A 20,666-nucleotide genomic window follows, 5' to 3' on the forward strand; every position below is an offset into this window, starting at 1 on the left:
CCGAGGCACAGCTGAAGTTCCCAGCACTGCTTCGTGTTATGTGTAACAATCGCATGTACCAGATAAAACCAAGGCCTAAAGATTAAGGAGGAACAGGGAGTTAAAAAGCAGGGGGGAGAGGATAAAAGATAAAAGATAAGTAAAAGATAAGTAAAAAGCTTCTGATTGTTCAGCACGGGTACTAGCAGGAATTTAGTCAATTTAGGATTTTGCATCTCAGGGGGGAGGAGGAGCAAAATAGGCTTTGCCTTTTGGAAGGGAGGGTTTCTCATAGGAAGAAGGGGCATTGGCACAGGGGGTTTGGAGAGGGGGCTGGGGGGAGGCACACAGGTGGGGAGCATTGGGTAAAAAAACCAATCTCAGCTCACTTTAGTTTGTAATACATCATGCCGAGTTGAGGAGTTAGCCATACAGGCCATACAGGTAGATTGGGAAGATAGCCGAGTTGAGGAGTTAGCCATACAGGCCATACAGGTAGATTGGGAAGATGGCAGGAAACCAAGGTTTAAGGGATAGAAGGACCATCTTTATCACTTGGAATGTAAATGGACTGAGGTACCCTCGGAGGCAAAGGCTAATTCTTAAATATCTGGAATTATCCACTGCCCACGTCTGCTTATTGCAAGAGACACATTTAAGTTTACCAGAAAGCTGTTCAATTTTTTCTAAAATCCCGTGGATAAAATGTTTAAGTGTTTCTCACCAGAAGTCCCAAAGCAGGGGCATAGCATTATTGGTGAAATATGGTGCTTTTGTTCCATTAACCCCTTAAGTGCTGCCGTTGGCCGTTGGACGTCGCGAGCACTACCTTCGTAGTGCTGCGCATGTCCAACGGCCGACGCGCCTCTGCCCGTTTTGCAAAAGTGCTGCACTGCGGCGAAATTGCAGCCGCGGCAAGTGGGTTAAAAGAACACAAACAGACTTCTCTGGGAGATGGTTAGTGGCCCAAATTACATTAAATAATACGGACGTAGTGTGTGCCTTATTTTATGGTCCTAATATTGATGACTCGACCTATATACTTAAGTTGCAATCAATATTGACACTGGAGACACTTCCCTATATTCTAGGTGGAGATTTCAATGTCCTATTGGACCCCATTAAAGATAGGTCTAATCTGAGTCATTATACAGGCGCCCCAAAGATACGTCTTGCATTATTAAACCTGATCCAAGATTTAAATCTGACTGATGTCTGGAGAGCTATGAAGGGTAAACAACAGGGCTTCACGGTCTATAGTAAGAAATACGGTCACTCCTCTAGGATAGATTATGTCTTCATAGATAGACAGTTCTAAAATGACATACAGGGGATTACCGTTATGCTAAGCCACCTTTCAGACCATGCACCATTGCAGTTTACATTTCAGAGTAAAGGGTTGCAGGTACAGTCAAAATGGACGTTAAAGAGGGCCATGCTTCTCGACCCTGAAGTTATTGAGATTATGAAGTCTTTCTCTTTAGAATTTTTCCCGTTGAATATCGGTTCTTCAACTATGGATTTTATTTGGGCTGCAAACAAGGCATGCCTAAGGGGGAGATTACACGGTATCATATGCTTCAAGAACAGGGCAGAGGTCGTGGCACAAAAAAATATTAAGGGAAGAATAAGTCAGTTAGAGGAGGACAGAAATGGCTTAAATAATGGGGACTCAGAGCATCGCTTGCAAGTTTTGCAGGACCTGGGCGAGGCACAACAGGAATATAGAGGGAAACTGGATGCAAGGTGTAGAGCGCAATGGGATGCAAGAATTATGCAAAATTTTGAGTATGGGGAAAAAATAGGAGCTTTACTGGCATGGAAAGCCAGAGATAACCGTACCAGAAACGATATTAAAGAACTGATTGTTAATGGTAACGGGGAGACATCAAGTAAAATTGAGGATATGCAAACCTGCCTTCCTTCGCTGTTCTCAGACCTCTATAAAGAGGATCTGGCTCCATCCCTGCATTACATTCGCTCATGGCTGAGCAATAAACTATTGCCCACCTTGTCTGAGGAGGGTAGGAACAGTTTAGATGCTCCTATCACGTTGGAAGAAATCACAGAGCAGATTAAGAAATCAAAGAACAAAACGGCTGTCGTCTCGGACTCACTTCCAAATGAAGTATATAAGCATCTTGCAGAAGAGCTGTCTCCTGTTCTGGGCACTATTTTCAACTCAGTATATTGCCTAGCTGGTAGAGTACCCAACTCGTGGAAGGAGGCAATAATCGTTTTGATTTTAAAGCCAGGCAAGGACCCTTTAAGGGCAGACTCATATCAGCCAATCTCCCTGCTAAATGCTGATTACAAGATCTTTATGGGCGTTTTGGCGGGGAGATTGGCAAAACTGGTACCCAAGCTGATACATACAGACCAGAAGGGGTTTGTGGCTGTAAGGCAAATCCAGGAGCAGACACATCTAATAATAGGCAATATAGATCTAGCCATTCAAAGATCTGAACCCTTGAACTTAGTCGCATTAGACACAGCCAAGGCGTTCGATAGAGTCTGCTGGGTCTACCTTTGGGAGGTTTTGGAGGTAATGGCGTTTGGTCCCATTTTCATCCAAACCTTACGAAATTGCTATCAGGGAGACTCTGCGCGGATTCTCTTAAATGGTCTGTTAACACCAAGTATTAATATCCAGCGAGGAACTAGGCAAGGGTGCCCCATCTCCCCTCTATTATTTAATATTTACATTGAACCCTTGGCGCAGGCTATAAGGTTAAATGAATCAATCTCCCCTTATAGGTCTGAACTTTACAGCTCCAAATTAGCCCTTCATGCAGATGACCTGATATTATATACAAGTGACCCAGAGGTGCCGATTCCTTGGGTTGAGGAGTTATTGGTCGAATTTGGGTCCATGTCAGGCCATGCGGTGAATAGATCAAAAACAGAGGTTATGTGTTAGAATCTGGAGCAGTGGAGGGGACCAGTGAGCACAGAGTTTAGATATCTGGGGATTTATATTGTGAAAGATCTGGAAAAAATTCCTCAGATTAACCTAAACAGGGTGATTAAAGAAATTGACCGTCTTTTCAGTAGATGGAGAAATCTACCTTTAACCATTTACCGGAAAATCAATGTGGTAAAGATGGTCATTCTCCCTAAGCTTTCCTATCTATTTTACACTATACCTCTAACCTTCTCGAAAAACAGCATTAGTAAGGTACAGAGCAAGATTGGGAGCTTTGTGTGAGGGGACAAGGGGGTATGACTGACTTGGAAAAAACTCAGACGTAGACTAATTAAAGGAGGGATGGCTCTTCCCGACATCAGCCTGTATGTATTAGCATTCCAGTTTAAGAGCATCCGGATGCTACTTGTGAAACCCGACGAGTCAGCTTGGGGTAGACTGCTGGAAGAGATGCTGAGAGCTGAAGGCGGAGGAGGTAGAGAGGCTGTTTTTGAACTTGACCGCGCTCGACAGAATCAAAGACTCCAGATTTATTCATGGGTGGAAGCAAGGCTAAAACGCGGAATCGGACCGCGCGAGCACCGCCTGTTGTTCGAGCCCCGGACGGGGTTTGGAATTGACAGTGAGAGGAGGCCTCTCGCCGTGATACAAACAGAGGAAAACGGACTTTAAAATATTGATGAAAAGATCGTGGGACTGAATTAATTACGGCAGCAACACACCGTTTTAGGACATAATTAAAAAAAGACGGACACTCCTCCTCTCCCTCCCGCAGAACCATCCCACTAGAACAGAGAACAGTTTGCTGAATGAGAATGAACATCTAGTGCTACCAGCACTGAGTCGATTGAAGTGACCTTTAATGCCCCTGCTAGGAGTATACAGACTAACACAGCCCTGATGATGGTTTGGGGACACAGGACTTGAACCTGAAACGCATCGGCAAATTTAGGAAAGAGCTAAAATAACACATCTGATGTTGTTTAAGTATACAATATAAATGTTAAGGCTCTTTGTAAATTACTGTTTGGGTATTTGAAAATTGTGATTTTCAAAAACTAAGAAATATACCGTAAAGTGGTTGAAATATCATGTTTCGTAAATGTTTGTTGAATGCGAACTTTTGATATAATTTTTTTGTTTAATAAGTGTAGGTAATGTTTTATGTAAATATAAATGTTTGTAATGCACTGTGATGAAGCAATGGAACTATAAGTGCGTTATGTATGTTGTGTCTTTTCTCTCTCTGTCTATGAAATTTGGTTTCAGATGAGATTTTTTTCTACATAAGCAATAAGTGAAAGGTAAAATAAATACACCTGACCAGATTCAATTAAATTGTTTATTTGGTCTCTATAAAATCATAAACTTGAAATAATATATGAAGGGAAGCATTCTATGTGTATTTGAAGGAAGAGGAGGAGGAGGAGGCAAGGTTTTCTGTACAAGTTTGGGTTCCCCAGATTCTTTAAGTGGGTCTGTCTGAAGGTTTTGAGGGCAGCTCTGGAGTTTTGGCACAGGGCGAGACTCAGTTGGGGGATAGGCTATTATTCTGACCTGGCACCAGTTTGGGAATCGCCCGGAACCCTGGAGTGCCTGAGAGACAGTCTAGTGTTGCCAATAAAGAGGGCAGGAATTAACACCTGGATGGAACTGGTGGCACCGAAGGAGTACATTCTTGGGAATATCTGAGAGTTAAGATAGGCACAGGACTATCTAGATTCAAATATTTACAGCTAGTGTCCTGGTATGATGCAGAGAAGGAGGAGGTAAGGAGAAATGGAGAGATTAAGAGGTTGTGTCAATCTGCTCTCCCAATTAAAAAGGAAATCTTGATATGGTATTATCATCTACTTGAAGCGGAAGATCTTGCAATTCCTTCCCCAGAGGCGGTATGGAACCGAACCCCCATAGAATCCTCAGTAGAGTCCCTTTTTGAGCCGTCAATAAAGACACTATATAAGTTTATAAAACCTGCCTGTATGAAAAAGAATATTTTTTTGTCATTCATAGACTCTATTATTCCCCTGCTAAGATAGCAAAGTTCACTCCAGTACCTCCACCCAAATGTCCAAGATGTCACACACTTCTAGCTAATGACCTCTATGTCTTTTTTGAGTGCTCAGAATTGGAATCCTTTTAGAAAGAGGTGGGTGACTCACTTCGGGACATTTTTAAAACCAGGGTTGATGTTAATCTCTCCTTAGTCTTATTCAAAGATGATGGTTTCTTCTGTCAGACAGCCTCACAGCGAGACAGAGGTCTCTTATTATATATGATTCTGTTGGCGTGGAGAGAGATCTGTAACAAATGGAAAGATCCCCTCCCACCAAAAAGAGAGGACTGGCTCAAAGCCTTGTTTGCTATGGCCCGGCTAGAATATGAAGGTGTAGAGGATAAGTCATTAAACATCTGGTATCCTCTTATGAGTTGGGTGTGAAACCTTAGATTGATCTAACTGGTCCTATGATTACACCAAGTCCCGTATATAAGGGGAGGGGTCCGGTGACCTAAGCTTGTGCGGTAAGCCGAGAGGTCCTCAGTTAGCAAAAATGGCTTCACAAGATCTGCAGAGGCTTAAAAGGTGAGATGAGGACAAACAAAATAAATGAATGTGAACTTGTGTAGTGCAACGAATGCTCAATGCTCATGCAGATTGCTCCAATAGTTAGGGTCAGGTCGAGTCTGCTTGATACAAAACGGTCCAGAGAAAAATAAACAGTACCTCAATGAAAAAGCAAGCAGCAGATAAACACTAATTAGGATGAATCAATCTGTACGTAGTGCATGCATTACACAAAGAAAAGGAAGTGACGCAGGAAGTGAAGTCTAGCATGCATGGTGGATTTAGAAGGCAGCAAAGAACAGTGACAATCATGCCAGTGAAGGGTAAGTAATGGGTGGGCTAAAGGCCCATTTTGTGGGTCTGATTAGAAGTGGCTTATAATTTTCCAACACATTTGTAAACTAGCCTTTGCGCATGAGTCGGAATTATGAGTTTGAAGGTACTTAACCCATCTATTTATTATTGGATGGGTGGGCCGGAGCTTGCTGCAGCGCAAGATGGCCGCTTAGCAGAAGAGCATAGCGAACCGTCAGCACTGCGCTTCAATTATCCTGGCAATTGGCAACATTATCTAAGCGCTTTTCACAGTTCTAGACACCGCTAAGCGAGTACTATCTGCTGTTGCCTTCCCGGTGAAGGAGTCTACCCTAGACCGGACAGAAAATGCTGCGGGCCTTCGCTGCGGAGGTGAGGAGCAGATGCGGCCTCATGATCATCAGGCCCGAGCTTGCTGTGCAGGAGACCGCAACACCTCATCACCTGTTGCTGTCCTCCTCTGCGGCAATGTGGCCCTGCCAGCCCTGACACCAGCCAAGAGTGCTTAGCTCCGGCTGCTGCCTAATACCTCCTAGCACCGGGGTTGGTCCCTGTCATGTTCTGTGGTGCGGGCGGGCCGCAGGTGTGGATGCGTCGCTAGGTAGAGGTGGCCTGGGGTGTCAGCCTGGATCGCAACTGAGTGGACGGGGACACTGAAGGCCCGGTCTCGGTTTGCCCCACTGGACCGGCGGACTTTGTCTGCCTAATCAAACATGGTGAGCTGCTGCATTCTATAACTGCAGGGATTGGTTGACTCCTGCACTGGGCCTGCTGAAGAATTGCACTCTCAGATACTCTGCCACCAAGTCCACCTTGAATGTCCCGCTTGTGTTCCGCGGCTGGGGTGCCCACCTCCCCCCTGTCAGAGGGATCATTCTCTACCTACCACTCACGATGTCTAGCGAGGTCCCAGTGGTCTCGTGCAGGGTCAGTACCCATAACACCTGCTGCATCATGCTGGGGAGCCCAGCCGCCTTCCTCGCCTCGGTCACTTGCCAAGCAATGGCTGTCCCGGCCGGGTCCCCCCGCCCAGACCCCGGTATCTGCTGAGGGGAGATGGGGCTTGCTCTGGCCTGCAGCACCGGGCGGTGTGCATACGACTGTGAGATGGAGCCCTGTGACTGCGGGCCTAGGACACCTCTGGGCTTGCGGGCCTGACATCCCATACTCCTCAACTTCCTGCTTCGCATTATTGAGGTGAAGCTATTGTTGGCTCATTCACTCGTTTCTAGCCTGGGTGCAGGGGGAGCAGAGTCATCCCCGTCCTCGCCATATTGTGCTTTTCCCTGCTGCGGAGTGCTCTCCTTTCCTACTTGAAGACCTCTGTTGTGCCTCATCCAAGTGAAGCCTGCCCTGAAGGTACTTAGTACATCAGGCGGAACCCTGTTACCCCGGGGGGGGGGGTCTCTGATCGTGTGAGCCCTGTTGCCACTATCTTTCCTGCGGACCAATGCCACTTACAGACCTTTATGGCTCCCTTGAAGACATAGCTTTGCCTATTCCTCTGTGCTATTGGCGTACCTAGAGGACGTAAGCTGTATCTGTGCAAAGCTGACTTACCCTGCCGCTGCGGTCTAGAATATACAGCCGCTCCCCTTCCTTGCAAACGATCAGCATTATGGGCAGGGTGGACAAGACGCAGACAAAGCTCTTGTTTGACTCAAAGCAGACCAAAACTAAAGAGACGTAGTGGGCCCATTCCTTGGACACCCAGGCGGGCAACTCAGAGGAGGAACCAGGAGAGGTCAAACAAATGTTTGCGACAATACAGAAAAGTCTGGTAATGATGGATGGGAAGATCGAGTCCCCTTTATAACGCATGGACAGGATGTCAGAACGCTTAGACAAAAACAAACAGAATGGATAGCTATGATGGAGCACAGGGTCACGGAGGTCGAGGAGGCCCAGTCTGAAACAGATTTGGTACAGAAACAAATGGCCAGGGCCCTCAATTCTCTTCAGGATAAAGCAGAGGATTTAGAAGCCTGCTCAAGTCGGTATCCACCCCAATGGGCAACGCAGAACAATTCATAGAAAAGCTCCTTATCACCTTATTGGGCCACAAGACTTTCTTGGATATATTCGTGATTAAAAGATCCCATCGCTCACTGGGACCGCGCCCACCCCCGGGTGCCCAACCGTGCCCGGTGATAGCTAAACTGCTTAATTACCGAGATAGGTACTCAGCCCTGCGGCGTGCCAGAGAACTTGGAGAACTCCAGTATGAGGGCTCAGCAGTCTTGTTTTACCCAGACTTTACGATGGAAGTACAAGAAGCGCGGCATCAATTTAATCCCCTCAAACGGCAACTTCAGAATCACAATATCACCTCGCCATGCTTTACCCAGCCAGATTGAGGGTCAGTCTGGACGGCTCATCCCACATTTTTTCGGACCCAAAAGTTCTGCAGAACGCACTCAAAGACTTCCTCAGGAAGCCAAAACGTGATGTGGTACAGGAGAACTTACCTGCAATGACAGATGGATCACAAGAGGGCTTCCACGATGATAATGATTATGTCACTTGAACTGTGAAGGCCCCTTCCCGGAACTCGATATGCAGTTATGCTCTAGAGGTGTGTTTGCTCCATTTGGGCCTGCGATGGCAGTGCTGCTAGCTCTGGATGCCCTTTGTGACCTGTGAGGGACCTGTGGAGTGAAGCAGCTGTTCAGACTGTTCGCAAGTATTTGTAGTCTCTATGCTCTTTGGTCGAATGTTTATGCTTTATTTACATGATTAATGCAGACTCTGATATATATATGGGTTCTATCCTGAGAAGTTTTTTATATTATTTGTCCATGGCTAGTTGCATTTTTCCCTTTAGTTGCTTACAAATGCGGACGGTCTTTTCTATGGGTCTAATTGCCCTAATATGTTTATTATAATATGGATTTATGCCGACGGTTACTCGTAGTGCTTAGGTATCATCCGCCCCTGCGTGTTACACACTACACAGCTTGTTGCCATATTTTCTTAAGGGTAAGGGCGAGGTGGGGGATTCAACTGTGCTCACTTTGGGTTAGCATGGCGTGGGAGGGGGAAGGGGGGATTTCTGTGACTTTGTGTTTATTTTCCTTGGTTTTGCTTTTTTGGATCACCATGCTGCATTTTTATAGGGCACACACACTGGGTGGTGCACGACGACTCACCTTGCAGCTTGTATGATCACTAGAGGGTGTGTGGACACTATGGCTGTGTCAGTCTCTCCTTTGTACTGTATGATATGGAGGATAAGCTGAGACTGCTGTCCCGGAATATCAGGGGCCACAATGATCAGCGCAAAATTAGAAAAGTCATGACATAACTCACTAGACATAATATCGATGTAGCGCTATTACAAGAAACACATCTCCCCGTAGCAAGTTTCCCGCAGACCCGTGACAGAATCCGCTGCACTTTCCATGCTGCAGGCTTCACTACACATGCTCAAGGGGTCCTCTCCTGGATTAACCCCACAGCCCGACTCACTCTAGAGGAATTACACACTGATGTTAATGGTAGATATGTGGTATCCAAGTGTAAGGGGAGAGGTATGGAATGCATACTGATTAATGTATATGGCCCTAATAACGACTGTCTGTAGTTTTTCCACAACCTTTTTACCCTTGCTAGCCAGTTGTCCGACTTACCACAGATATGGGGGGGGAGGGCGATTTTAGCTGTGTGCTAAATCCCAACTTTGACAGTTCTGGTGGCCCACCATGACGCCTATCTCTGACTGCTGAGGTGATTTTGGATGTCCTGATGGAGCTGGGTCTGGTCGATGTCTGACGCTCTCGCTTATCCGAGGTGGTGGTTACATGCACTTTTTTTCTCCACATAATCTTCATACCAGGATTGACTACTGGTTTCTGTCAAGATCATTTAGATCTAGTATCCGAGATTGTGAAATCTTTCCACGTACCTACTCTGATCATTCCCCAGTACTACTTATATTATCTGCCCTCCACCAAGCACCCCTTCCCTTCACCTGATGCTTTACCCCATATGCATTACTAGACAAGGTTTTTAGGGCAGAAATCTTAAAAGCAATGGAGACCTTTTTTGCTATCAATCTCTGTTCAGTCACGCACTTCACCACGGTTTGGGAGACCTTTAACGTATATATCCTCGCCATTGCTATTTCTAAATATTCAGGAGTGTTGAGGTCGATTAGGGGTAGGTGGCCCCCCTAGAACAAACCCTGGCTAGGCTAGATAGAGAAACACAAGAAACAAGCGATTGATTCCTCACTGCTGGAAACCTTTAAGACTACGCTGGAGGAATACAACTCTGAGGTGGACTGGGAGGTTAAGCTCCTGGGTAAATATGCAGTAGTAAGAACATACGGAGAGGGGGAGCGATATGGTGCAGCCTTGGTGAACCTTATGAAGGGGCGCCGAGCTGCTTCTTAGCCCATAGAATTAACCTCAGATGCTGGTGAGAAGATTGCAGATAAAGTGGCAGAGTGTTTTCAGTTATATTATGCTGACCTCTACAAAGCTAGGTCCCACAACACAGCCTCCGACATGCTAAACTATCTGGATTATATTAAGCTGCCCTGGCTGTCGGATGAACACAGAGCTTACTTGATGCGCCCGTTGGAGGCGTGGGAGATTCATAATGCTTTGTCTACAGTGCGCTCCGGAGGAGCTCCAGGACAGGAAGGACTTACAGTGGGGTTTTACAAAGACTTTAAAGAACTTCTTACCCCTCACTTAATAACACTCTTTGAGGAAAACGCTGAGGGTCGCTCCATGCCCACTACGGTGCGGGAGGCCCTCCTGGTTGTCATTCTGAAACCTGGGAAACCCCAGCATCATTGCTCCTCTTACCGCCCACTTTCTTTATTGAACGTGGACACAAATTTTCTTGCTAAAGTACTAGCGAACCGTTGGCCCCTCTGATGCCATCTCTTGTTTTTTACCAGGACGCACACTTACGTACAATTTGCATACTGTATTCATGGCAATCCAACATACTAATCAAGAAACAAAGGTCGCCGCGAATTTTTTAGATCTTGAAAAAGCTTTAGACTTGGTGGAGTGGAATTTTATGTTGCTAGTCCTGGAGTGCATGGGGTTGGGAAACATCTTCCTACGCTTAGTCAAAACTCTGTACATGGCCCCCGCAGCCTGTGTGCAGGTGGGTAATGTAGTTACTGCTCCTCTGGCGATATCTAGAGGAACTCAGCAGGGCCGCCTACTCTTCCCTCTCCTTTACGCCCTGGTTACGGAGCCACTGGACTGGGCATTGTGAGAATATCAGAGCCATAGGGGAATCTGATTCCCTGGTTACAATCCCATAGTTTTATATTATGTGGATGATACTCTCCTATACATTCATGAACCCGGCCCAAAACATGTCCCCAGTGCTACGCGAAGTAGTGAACTTTGGAGAATTTTCAGGATTGAAAATTTTAACTGGGCAAAATCTATTTTATTCCCTCTAACTCCTGTGACACTCCCTGAAGACTTAGACTTCCACTTGACGTGGTCTACTGACCCGGTGCGCTATCTGGGAATCCAAATACATACAGACTCTGATTTAGTGTTCAAGGAAAATTATGGCCGAGCCAGTACCAATTTAGATGAAGACATCACGAGATGGATTTGTCTCCCCCTTTCCCTCTTAGGCAGAATCTCCATCATGTAAATGGTGGTCCTCCCCAGATTTCTCTTTCTGTTTACCAATATCCCAATGGTTTTACCGGCACATTTCTTCAAACACCTTAGAACGTTACAAATCAAATTGGCCTGGACCGACAAACAACCATGTGCGAGATGGGAACTCCTCACTCTCCTATACTCCATGGGTGGGTTGGGAGCCCCAGACCTCGACCTCTACTACCAGGCTGCCCAAGCCTCTCATGCATACTACTGGCTACATCAATAGACCCTCCCCCATCTACACATAGAGCGCCTTGCGCTGTCTCCTGCCCATTTAACGGGTGTGTTGTTCCATGCGCCATGCGGCGTAACTAGGACCCTTGATTCGAATAATGCTACCACACATGCCTGACACACACTCCTTAATCAGCAATCACTCTCCATATTATATTCCCCCCTCATCCCCACTGCATGGTGTGCGTGGCTCCCGCTCCTCACCACACCAGAAATGATAGCGGCTCTACACTCACTGTGAATTGACACATTAGGCTCTTTCTTTAGTGATGGGAAAGCTAACGTTTGGAATGACCTGTTAATGACCGAACCACCACCCTCCCCCTAAAAACATTCCACTATTTTAGAGCTAGAAGTGCAATGTGGGATTTACTTGGGGATGAGTTACTGGAACCCCCGGAGGCACTTCCTTTCTCCGCCGTACTTCACACAGATTCCCTGAGTAGTCTAGTCTTGCACCTGTATCCGAAGATGCAGGAGTTACGCCTTAACCACTATGCGAAAGCTAGACTAGAATGGAATGCCTGACCTGGAACTCACTATAGATGACGGCATGTGGAAATTTTGCTTTGAGGCAACTAAACGCATTTCACTTAATGGTAGGCACCACCTTACACAGTTTATATTTCTTAACCAAATTTATCATACACCTGTCCGGATACACAAATTTGGGTTGCGTGACTCAGCCAACTGCAAGGGAGGTGGTGAGAGTGAGGCTGACTTCACACACCTAGCATGGCTTTGTACCACTATCGCAAGATTTTGGCTAGAAGTGTTCTCTGAATGAAGTAATATTATACAAGAAACAAATAGCCCTGATCCGCTGCTAGCCCTGCTCGGCTACTCCAAATAATTGAAGAAACCTGTCAGATACCAGGTAGATACGGGTCTTCTGATTGCTAAACATGTAATAGCAATGCACTGTTCCCGTGGTCCCTCCCCGTCTTTATCCCAATGGTCTAGATATATGGTATTTTGCAACACACAAACTGAAGCATATAGAGAACTACTCCCCCACAGAAGCTGCCCGAAAACTTCTGGAGTTTGTACAATAACTACGTGTAAGCTCAGACTCAGGAGCTTTCCACGTCGCCTGCCTCCACACATAGGACTCAACAGTCATGACAGATCTCACCTGTATCGGGTTACACTTGCTTCCTGCTGCCCCATATGAGTTACTGTTTAATGCTCCTTCTAAATCACTGTGATAGTCATTATTTTTTCTGTTGAATGTAATTTGATATTACCATATGTGTTTGCTTTTTGATTTCTGATATTTGGAGAATTTCATGAGTGCATTTTTCTTTATGCTTTATAATTTCTAATTGTACGAAATTTGATTTTGTATTTTTGTTTTTTTTGTATTGATAAAATGGAAAAAAAATTATATATATTATTGGATGGGTACCTCATTCTTCAAAGAATTTCAGTAAGTCAACATTGCCAAAATTTAACTGGGGAAAGTATACAATATTTACTGTAACATGTGGATTTTGGTGCTCAAAACACCATACTTTATTTCCTGTAAACTCATAATAGGTGATATTTATCAACATTGATAACTTACGTACCCTGTGGTATTGTTATTTTTCAGGGGTGATAAATAACACCTTCACCTGCAATTAGTCCCTTGGAGCTTTTTGCTTGACACAATAGAACATCACCAAGCGACAGCAAATTACATGTCTGAAAGGCAAGACCTAAAAAGGACTTTAAAGTTTGCTCCCTTTAGACCTCAAACACTTAGGCCCCCATTAAGATGGTGGGCGGAATTCAGTTTACCGCCACCCTAGCGGTGCTGGGACCTGCCACCAGTGCTGCGGCGGTTCCGCACTGCCAATTAGGATGCGACCGCCACCCTGGCGGTTGCATCCCGCATACTCAACATTGCGGTGGGCGGTGCTGTAAGCAGCATTCGCCACAATGTTAACAATGCATGTTGACCATTGGCATCCACAACGTGGCAGGCCTTGCGCGGTGCCTGCCACCTTGTGAATGTCAATGTAGGGGGATACCCTGGGTACTGCCCAAATGCAGCCCCACACCCCCCCACCCCTCCGGGGGCCCGCAATGGGTCCCCAAACTCAGCTCTGCATGCCTTTCCACTGTGGAGTCTCCGCCCTGGAAAGGTATTCCACTGCCATCATCATAATATGGATGGCTGTGCCTGCAAGGCACCTCACCATATTATGGGCCCTTTTCCACCCGGCTGGCAATCGTAGCAATTGCCTAACGGCGGAAAATCGGCGGACGGTCTTTCCGTCTGCCGTGGTACCCCCCTCCATGCTAATGTGGCGGGATTTAAATGGCCGTCCGGTGGGGTGTTTTGGCGCATGGATTGCCACCGCCAGTCGAGCGGTGGCGATCTGCCTGCCATGCTAATAGGCCCCTAAATGTGTCTAGTTATCCATCAATAGGCTTATTATAAAATTGAAAACTATGGCATGGTAAATGAAGTCTATTGATGAAGCACTTGTTCATGTAGGCAAGTAGTAAACAATGTACCAAAGTGGCTCGAGAACATTCTTAAAATAAAGACAGAATGTAGAATATTCTCCCCAGTCTGCAAAAGCGTATCACTTCTAAATGCAATTGGACCTTTCTATGTAAAGTAAAATAATCATTCATATCAAAGCGTTATAACCCCTTACCATTACCTGATGATTGACGGTGTTCCCTCTAACTCTATAGTCTACGATGTTGTTGCTACATGCCATTTTTGTCATATGGTTTGACATTATGATTTTCTGTTCCACAGAGAAAAGAACTGATAAATCTGCCGTCTCTGGAGCCGTTAGGTTAAAAATCAATGTTGTAATAAAAGGCGAAGAGAATGTAGCTCCATACCATGTTCAGTATACTAGTTTACATGAGGTAAGTTAATGCTCTGCACCAATTGAATTCAGTATGTGCTGCAACATGGCACAGGTCTTAGAGAGGTTTCACTTTACGCTCATCAGTAGTGTAATTATCTAAATCTGTAGCTCCAATAATGTCTTGTTGTAAGTTAGTTGAGCCCTTAGTGCGGGCCTTTAAGTCTGCGAGTTTATTCTTCTACATGCTCATATTAGACAGGTCCTCAAAATTAGTGGCACATTAACTTGTAATTGTTCTTGTATAGCATTTTAAACTGGAGTAGGAAACAGAAAAAATAACCTGTCAAGTTTCGAATTTGTTTTGCATGGAAGGGTTAAGTTATATGAATAATCAGATCAGATCAGTGGAAAGACACACAACATGGGTGGCACCTTCAGACTCGCTGTTGTCCCAGTAAGCTCTGCCTATTTCTACCTGTAACAAATGGTGACTCACTGCGCAGACAATATTACACCCGAGAAACTGGCGAATTGGGAATGCCCATTGCTGCACTGAGCGTCAAGGCAACCCTCAGGGAAAATGCACATCAGTCATGTGTTAACAAAAAAAACTATAAAATAAACATGGGCATATCAACAACGATTATAGATAAACATCGCTAAGCGTGTTTAGCGATGTTTATCCTATCGCTGGATTTCATCGCCGTGATAGCCCTGTATCAACAACGCTTTTCACAACGGCCATGAGAAATACAATGATAGCGGGACAATCGCCGTTTTGCAGGGAACATCGCTGGTTTTCCAACAATGTTCCCTGCAAAACGGCGATAACCTTGCTGATATGGCCGTATCAGCATAATCCACCCCCTATGTTAAGCATAGGTAAGTCAGGATTTTAGCAGACGTTTAGTTTTTGGCAAAAACCGGCGTTTTCCCCGAAATCTAACATGTGCTAAAATCCTGTGGGCTGCCTTGTAAATATTGCGATGAGCACATCAGCGTTGTTTTACAAGGTAGTCCATCAGGGGTACGCCCAGTGACGCCCACTTTGCTTCTCATTAGAGATGCAAAGGGAGGCTCCGGGAAAAAGGGTGCTAACATGCGATTATGCATGTTAGCACACTCTTGTAAATATGGCGATAGTTTTATCTCTAATTTTTTGGCTTTTAAAGCCAAAAAGCGGGGGTAAAGCCCTTGTTAATATGGCCCACAGTAAGACATAAAGTGAGCCAATGTACATGCCCAGATTTGAGGAAAAGAGAAAAACAAACTAAGAGAAACGAGTAGCTTCTTTAAGGAAATCGAAAATTAAGTAAATGGAAAAGTGTGAAATGTTCATTGCTGTAGGGTAGAAAACTTTATACAGTGAATTATAAAACCAGACAAAGTTTTACAGTTCCTGGACATTAGTCCTTAGGTGGTACACGAAGGAAGTAATTCCTGATTTCTGTGGATTGATTTCTTAATCATTGAGCAACCATTGAATCCGAATGATGTTTCCAGGACTTGTACGATGGGGTATACCAAGAAAGTATGACCTTTAGCTTAGCAGTATTTTCACTGTTTGTTTACGTGTTACATAAGTGGCTTAGCCATGATACTGTGAATGCTGCAACATAAAGTACGTACATTCACTACTGACCTGCATTCCCTTTTATTTACAGAATCTCTTCCACCACTTGACAGAGGTTAAAGCTAATGGCGTTGTTAAGATACCTCAAATAAAAGGAGACGAGGCATGGAAGGTTTATTTTGATGATGCTGCACAAGAAATTGTCGATGAATTTGCAATGCGTTATGGAGTTGAATCTATTTATCAGGCCATGACGTAAGTAGATAGTGTCAAGAAACAGGGAAAACACATTGAATGCAGATTTCAGCAATTTCTTCAATACGCGTTTACATAAACACTGGATGTTAAATTATATATTCAGATTAGCAGAATGTAACATGTTTTCATAAACTTTTTTGCAAATAGAGAGGTTCATGATTTCCCTCCCCTCCATCAACAATACCTAGCAGATACACTCAGCAGATCTGAATGTATGGTTTATGCAATGCAGTTTTTTCATGTGCACTAGATAAAAAAAACAAAAACATATAGAGCACAATGGACTAAATCCATGCAGTAAGAAGGAATCATAAGAGCTAACCTTTGTATGTATGACCCTAGTTGTGTTCTTCTGGCAACTGAAGCTAATTGGAATCTTTGAGTCAGTAAGAATTGTTTTTACAAGTCAGTTCCATAGTACTGTGGTATTAACAACCTGTCAGAGGTACTAAGTGCTCCATAAATTACAGTATAATACAATAAAAGGGAATCTTACTTTTGCCCTGCAGTGATACAGAAGATAAAGCATGTTTACTATTACTGTAATGTATTATTTGGTCAAATTTAGGACCTCAATTACAAGCCCATTGTGTCACCGGTGCGTCACCTTTTTTGATGCACTGGCAGCGCAATGGGCTTGTCCATATTAAAAGACCCATTTCATGCATCACTCTGCGGACCTGACAGATTTCAAGGTGAGGTCTGATTGGGTGTGAACACATCCCCAACAATGTGACGACAGCCATATGAGGACTCAGGTTGGGCCTGGTCGCTTACAACATTTAGGTGGAGGGGGTCATATGGCCTCCCTCCCCCAGTGCCCCCAAGGCTCCCATCTCCCAGGGATTATATTTCAATGAAGGGTAAGGGCCCGTGCGTGCCCCCTCCCCGTGCTTTAAATGGCCCTGGTGACCACATCCCCTGGGCCAACACATTTCAAAAGGAGCGACAAGTGTGTGTCCCCCTCCCCGAGCTTCCAAGTGGCCCCGGAGAACCCGTTGTTGTATCATTAAATAAGAGGAGGGGGCCATGCAACCCTCCTTTATGAAGCTTAAATGGGTCCGGGGTCTCCACCCCCCTGGGGCGAAACTAAACGTAAAGTTTGAGTTGGAGCTGTTTTAAATCCACTTCCAGGTGGGAGCAAACCCACCTCGCCTGTCTGCAAAGCATGGACATGGGAGGTATGTCTGCTCCCAGCCAAAAAGAGATTTAAAATTGCTGCAGCGAGGTGGAAGTAGACTTCTGTTTCCCTGGAGGGACTACTGTGGGGAAGGAAACAGAACATAAATACCTACTCTGTCTGGGCAGGAGCAATGCGGGCACGGGCACTAAACCGGGAGTTGGCAGGGGTCCTCCCAAAGCCTCCAACTTTTACTTTGTGGGTACCCCTGGTGGACATGCAGATAATTCTGCCACAGGGTGGGGTCCCGGGGCATATTATGGCTTGGGGAGGTGGGCAGAGCAGGCCCATCCCCTTTTTAATGTCATTTGGACCCTGACTATTGGGTACCCTAAGTCTAATAAGGCTTTGGGAGGGTCGTCGTGGGGCTCCATGTGGCCCTCAGCCCTTTTTTAAATACATTAGGTCCCTGTGGACGTTCCCAAAGCCTATTAAGACTCAAGGAGGGGGTTCTTGTGGTCCCCTTCCAGTTAATAATAGGATTTTCCCCTTGGGAAAAGGGTCAATGGGGCCTAATAAGGCTAGGGGTAGAGGCTGCACGCCCCCTCCCCTATTATTAGGGGTTGGCCATGGGTTATGGGCATCCCCAGGACCACTATTGGCTTGGGGAGGGAGGTTCTACGCAGCATGTGATTGGCTGTCAACCCAAAGGCTAAGGGCTGCGTGGGGTTGTCTGCCTTTGGGAGGGTTGGCCAGAGAACTAGGCTGCAGGGTTGGCCAGAGGGCCTGGCTGCAGGTCGGGCCCTGTGGCCAACCCCTTACCATACATGGCCAAAGGCTGTGTGCACTGTGGTTTTGGCTGCTTGCAGGGATTGGATGCATACCATAAGCCCTGTGGGATGGGGCCCTAGGGGCCATTTTGGCTTGAGGAGGGAAACTGTACGCGGTGTGTGGTTGGCTACCAATGGGTGGTTGTTGCAGTGCCTGGCTGCAGGCCAAGCCCTGAGGCCAACCCAAACACTCTGAAAACAAAAGGTGGGGGGAGCTCACCCTTTTGAATAAAGCAAACCAGGTCCAGAGCACACAACAAATGTTTTGATATGGGTAATCACAGTATGTTGATAAGGATAAGATCGCACACAAATGTTCTTTCTGTTGGTTTTAATGAGTGAAGTAATGGTCTTCCTTTCAAAGGAGACCCAAGGAGCATGAAACCAGCCGACACGTTTTTCGTCAGATCGGGTGTTAACCCGTGACTCTTCGGGGCTGACATCAGTGGGAAGATGCGGTATCGGGGATTAGATAGCACAATGGGAGTACCCTTCTGCTATACCATGTTGGAATGATCCAACCCATTCCTTGGTGTAATATATGGAAGCCAGCCTACACACTTCTGCCTGTTCAGCTATCTTCCTCCTTAGAATGAATGTCAGGGCTTGCAGAGCTGCATCTCATTCACAGCTCTCAACAGCTTCCATTATAACTGCAATGTGATTTGCCTCTCACTGAATTCAAAACGGATAAAGTTTAAATAATAAAACTTTGCCCTTATCTCATTTATCCAGAGACGCAGACACACATCTTTACATAATCTGGGTGAAAGAGTTCTTTGGTACGAGCACAAAATAAAACAAAAAGATCACCTTCTAGTATGTGTCCCTGAAACTAACAGTGCAGACTACAGAACAGCAATGTTTAACCATAATAAATGTGTATGTGGCATTTTGTTGTGTTAGTAAAACCATGTTCAAACCACCATCTCAATATATCTAAATAAATATGGAAAAAAAAGGTTGCAGAGACGTTATGGTAAGGCTCAGGTTTTATTCATACAAAACAACTGAAATTCAGCAATTATAGTTAGCTGAGCTAACCATTACTCATACCCCGCAATGCACTGCTTATGACCTGACATATTACATCACTCACAGGTGTAAAACTCAGTCGAGTCATCTGATTAATTTGATCTGGCTAAATTGCCCTTCCTTGAAAGGCAGTATCTAAATCTTCTTGTATGAGTGTTTTTCAGTCAGGCCCACAGCTGTACAAAAGTGCCAGGGTCTTATAAGCAGACCCACTGAAAGCACCTGCTGTCATTAAACACCTACACAGTGAGAAAAGTTTAGTAATCCCTGAGGTAAGAACCAAGGGGCAAAAGGGTAGGGAAGTGAGAGAGAATCGCTGGACGGGATCTCTCACAGTGGATCTTCCTAGACTGGGGACAGCACAGACAAACCTCAGTACTGTGACTGATATGTCACTGTACCGGCTGTAAGGTAAACAGGAGACCACATGTAAATATACGGTTAAGAGCCAGAGAAACTTGTTAAATATATGAACAGCATAGGCTTACCAGTTTTGAGGTCAGATGTTGCTATGCTGAGCCCCCTGCACACTGGGATACCAGACAGGAACCACAGGATGCAACTGTACACCCCACCAGCTAAGTACGGAGTGTAAGAGGGAGAAGGATACCTGGGGGTATCACATGCAACCAAACACACTAAGATAAAAGGTCTGTGGCAAAGCTCAGGGAAATGAGAAGGGTAAAATTTAGTCCTGGGTGAAATTTACATTAAGCTTGTTTGGTTTGATTATTTTGAGGTTTTTTTGTAATTCGCTTGTTGCACGTAATTCTGAAAAGTATGCTATTATGCCACTTCGTAACTACGCACCATATGAGCGAAACGTGTATCACAAAATATATCATAAATGTGTGGGAACAAAAGAATACTGGCAGCTGATCTTCAGAATGCTTTTTTTTAAATGCATTCTTGCACCTAAAATTGACACATGGACACATTTCAAGTTCAAATATAGAGTGAAATGACGGCTTTGCAATTCAATTAATGTTCGTAATTTCATGTATTTGCCAAACGTTTGCCAATTACCAAAAGCAAATTATAATATCCTCTCTTAATGTTGACAGGTAGTCTTTGTAGTTTCCTTGAATTTTTTAAGTTAACAGGAACAAGTAATATTACATCATTTTCGCACGCAATTCTCCATTGATCTTATTTTATGCACCCATTGGAAACTTCACATATAGATACAACTTTTTCATAATCAGCATTGTCAATGACACTATTGTCATCATTGATAGGTAACCTTGACAAACAATCAGCTAGTACTTTTTTTACACCTGGAATATATTCCACTTTAAAGTGAAAATCTTGCAATATATACTGCCATCTGGCAATTCTAGCTGTTGCTTTTCCACATTCCTTTGTT

General features: G+C 45.0%; 1 protein-coding gene across 2 annotated transcripts in view; it reads left to right on the forward strand.

Moving 5' to 3' along the window:
* Positions 1-20,666, forward strand: part of UNC13C (unc-13 homolog C) — a 1,328,864-nt gene that overhangs the window by 543,495 nt on the left and 764,703 nt on the right. For both annotated transcript variants that reach the window (XM_086958316.1, XM_086958317.1), the window contains exons 10-11: positions 14,427-14,542; positions 16,149-16,312. In XM_086958316.1, the coding sequence (XP_086814442.1) occupies positions 14,427-14,542; positions 16,149-16,312 (280 nt within the window). The remainder of the gene's footprint in view (positions 1-14,426; positions 14,543-16,148; positions 16,313-20,666) is intronic.

Source organism: Lissotriton vulgaris, chromosome 2_1, assembly GCF_964263255.1.
Source record: "Lissotriton vulgaris chromosome 2_1, aLisVul1.2, whole genome shotgun sequence".
NCBI lineage: Eukaryota > Metazoa > Chordata > Amphibia > Caudata > Salamandridae > Lissotriton > Lissotriton vulgaris.